We start from the raw sequence: 3,255 nt of genomic DNA, 5'->3' as shown, positions 1-3,255 counted from the left end.
ACGGTCGCAACACGGACTGTTGAAGCACATTTGTTTTTTTGGGGAAAAAGAAGAATTCTGCTTTATAGTATTGTTTTATTGTAACACATTCATTGCTAGCTGGCAATGAATACAAACTCTGCTAAAAGGGAACTATTTAACATTCTGAGAAGTCAAAATAAAGGAAATGATTAAAAAAAAAAGAAAAAAGGAGAGGTAAACCTTAAGTGGCCGTATCTTAATTAGTAGGGCAGTGGGATAAAGGGTAGAGCGAGGGGCTCGCCAGGCGCGCAGTGCTGTAATTCTGCCTGAGAAGCTGCTCTTTAAGTTGCCAGGCATCTGTTACTAGTAACTAACATGATAGGATTACCTTTTTAATAGATAGAAAAAAAAAAACCCGTCTGCCGCTTCAGCTGCCTAAAAAAAGGTCTCTCTCCTAATTCAATGAACCCTTTCAGAATTAAAAGCAAAAAAACACCGCCATCTGCCGGCCTCCCAGCTCAATAGGCGGCTGATTGAGTGGCCTGCGCTGTGCCTGTTGTATGAGTGAGGTCAAAAGAGAAAAGCACTTTGTGAGTCGGGAGTTACCGTGTCAGCTCTTTCAAGAGCTCCTATTCTAATAAAATTTTTAAAAAAAACGAACATTTTTTTCTTTTTTCAATCCCTCAGCTTACCGTTCCAGCGAATGAATATTGCAGAGAGTGTCGCCCTCCTGCCCTTGACCTGAGTAAATCTTGCTTCTAACCTTGAATCTGCTGCTGAATGCATCTTACTTCCAAACAAACAAGGAGATACCTTCCTACTGTTCAATCCCCATTCTATGTGCAGAGATTTGTTTGTTTTTTATTCGTAGCCCATGGAACCAAATCACAGAAGGGTCATCGAGGGCTCCAAGAGTCAGCCCAAGGTTCTCCAGCCAGAACTACAACTGAATCACCACCTTGCAGCACAAAGACGGATGACATTAAAAACAAAAACAATTGGTATCAAATAATGCGACGCGATAAACCTCCATGGCGAATTGCAGCCAATATTATTTTGGATAAAAAAGACTCAGCAGGTACAAGTGATAACTGGATATGGAGAGTTTTTCTAGAAGAAGGTTGGAAGGTTTTATTTTGCTCTGCTCAACACACCCACAAACTCAAGTGCACAGGTCCCGGGTGAAAAGTGCCAATGCCAGCTGTCTGTGACCTTCTGCCAAACATGTAAAGGTCTCCCGGGCTTATGCCCAACACTTTGAGGACCCAAAACAAGTCATCAGGGACTGTGCTGGGTGCACTGGTTCGTCCATTTGGAAGCAAGATTTGGACTGGTTGCTAGGGGTCATGACACTGCTGTTTGCACCATTATAAAATATGTACAGCAGCATATAGTACAATTGTGGTCTAATGTACACACACACATTTAAAAACAAAGTTAAAAAAAAAACATTTTTATTTATTTTATTGATATGTACTGGTACATGCAGAATAACAGCAGCATGCAATGGTCTACTTACCAGACTCACTGTGACTCTCGTCTCCAGAGCTGGTGCTGCTTCGGCATGGCTGGGCACAGCCCCTGGCTGGTACAGAGGATGGCACAGGGGCTGGAGATATGGCACTGACGGGTGTAGCAGCCTGGGCATTTCTGACACTCTCTCCCTTATTGATCGGGAATGGGAAAACCACCGCCGGGTCCACGCAGTGAGAGGCAGGGTTGTTCAAATCCTCTCCTTGACCCAGCAGGTTGCTGGCGGCAGGGGTGCCAGCCTGACTTGGGGTTCCAGACTCTACAATCCCGGCAGCCTTCCCGAGCTTCTCGTTGACAGCCCTTTCCAGCTTCTCCCTGGCTGAAAAGCCGCTCCACATGCAGTCCTGAATAATGATGGACTTGAGGTTGCAAGGGGACAAACCCAGCTCGCTGCTCTGTGGCAGACCCCAGCCCGATCCCCCCAGCAGGTCGGCTTCGGGGGGCAGCAGCAGGAACTCCGACGCCCAATCCAAAGCATCTCCATCCCCCTGTAAGCCGTACTCCAGCAAGGGCCCCTGCCCAGGAGACAAGGGGTCGCTCTGCAGCCCAGCTCGGCTTGGGGAGAGAGGAGGAGTGGGGAGCAGCTCAAACTTCTTCCAGATGTCTTCCCCTGGGGGAGCGCAGTCCGGTCCGCACAGATAAAAGTCATCCTCGTCCGGGTAGAAACAAGGCTGCAGGGAGTCAAACTCCAGGTCGGGGTTCTTACTCACCACCCCGGGCATCTTTCCGCTCCTCCTGGCTACGGAACGCCAATGAACGACCAGGGACGTCTTATCCAAAGATCCAGCTGCTATCTGAAACAGAGGAAAGGAGCTCCAGTCACCACTATGGTACACAAGACACAGATCCAGGTGAACGGCAATAGCAGAGGTCTACCAAATGCATTTAATCACTTTTGCAACCCTCTCAGATTGTAATAACGGCATGCACTTGCATGCCCACATCTGCATTTGTATCATGCATGTATCTGCATTTGTTCAAGGTGTGCATGGCCCCTGTGTAGCAGTGAGCCGTCACCTGACAGCTAGCATCCCTCACCCAGGAGGTGAGGGATGCTATTAAAAAAATGCATGCAAAATATATATAGCTAAATCTGATCTCCAAAAAAGAAAAAACCTCCTTGCATTCCAATAAGGTGTCACTGAGAGGCATGATGCTGTGCCAGGTAACCCATAGCAACTGCGTCCTCCACATCAGGACCAGCAGCAGGGAGAAACTGGGAAGGCTTGTTGCCAAGGGTTACCAACCCCTCTCCCATGCATGGCATAAGGCAAGTGCAATGTGTGGAGCTGACAGAACAGCAGTGGTGTCCAGGGTGCAGCCTTACCTCAGTGTGTCCCCGAGTGTACATGCACCTACTTCCAGCTGCACTCCCTCTCCCTGCACTCTGCACACTGTCACTGCATGCACTTTGAAGCTGTTGGATGTTATTAAGTAAAAAAAAAAAAAATGACACACCCGGGAGAATGGGAGGTGGATAGCAAAAAAAAAAAAGGAGAGAGAAGAGACAAGACCCAATTTCACCCCACCTCCCCCGCCCCCCTTGTGTTTCATGGAGCCATCCTACTTGGGAGGTGCAACTTGTTTCGCGCCAAAATGTCTCCCGGCCCCCCTCCGTCCTCCGCTCTCTGCCGCCTGCCTCCTTCCCTTTCTCCAGTGAGAAATGTGAGCCCGCTGCTTATCGCCCAATAGGTTTCCGGCTCACAGGGGCAGCCGGCCGTGCAAGCTCTTCAAAGGGCTGAGAGAGAGAAGAGGAGAGAG

At 48.7% G+C, this 3,255-nt stretch overlaps 1 protein-coding gene across 3 annotated transcripts in view; it reads right to left on the bottom strand.

Moving 5' to 3' along the window:
* The window catches only part of MYCN (v-myc avian myelocytomatosis viral oncogene neuroblastoma derived homolog), a 9,234-nt gene extending 6,320 nt beyond the window's left edge, over nt 1–2,914 (bottom strand). For all 3 annotated transcript variants that reach the window (XM_018554173.1, XM_018554174.1, XM_018554175.1), the window contains exons 1-2: nt 2,822–2,914; nt 1,481–2,288 (exon numbers count right to left, since the gene is read on the bottom strand). In XM_018554173.1, coding sequence (XP_018409675.1) covers nt 1,481–2,288; nt 2,822–2,845 — 832 coding nt within the window. In that variant the 5' untranslated portion in view covers nt 2,846–2,914. The remainder of the gene's footprint in view (nt 1–1,480; nt 2,289–2,821) is intronic.
* Nucleotides 2,915–3,255: the final 341 nt, after the last annotated feature.

Source organism: Nanorana parkeri, unplaced genomic scaffold (genome assembly GCF_000935625.1).
Source record: "Nanorana parkeri isolate BGI_ZX_2015 unplaced genomic scaffold, ASM93562v1 scaffold145, whole genome shotgun sequence".
Taxonomy (NCBI): domain Eukaryota; kingdom Metazoa; phylum Chordata; class Amphibia; order Anura; family Dicroglossidae; genus Nanorana; species Nanorana parkeri.
The sequence above is the reverse complement of the archived record's forward strand: the minus strand, read 5'-3'. Positions and strand labels throughout refer to the sequence as shown.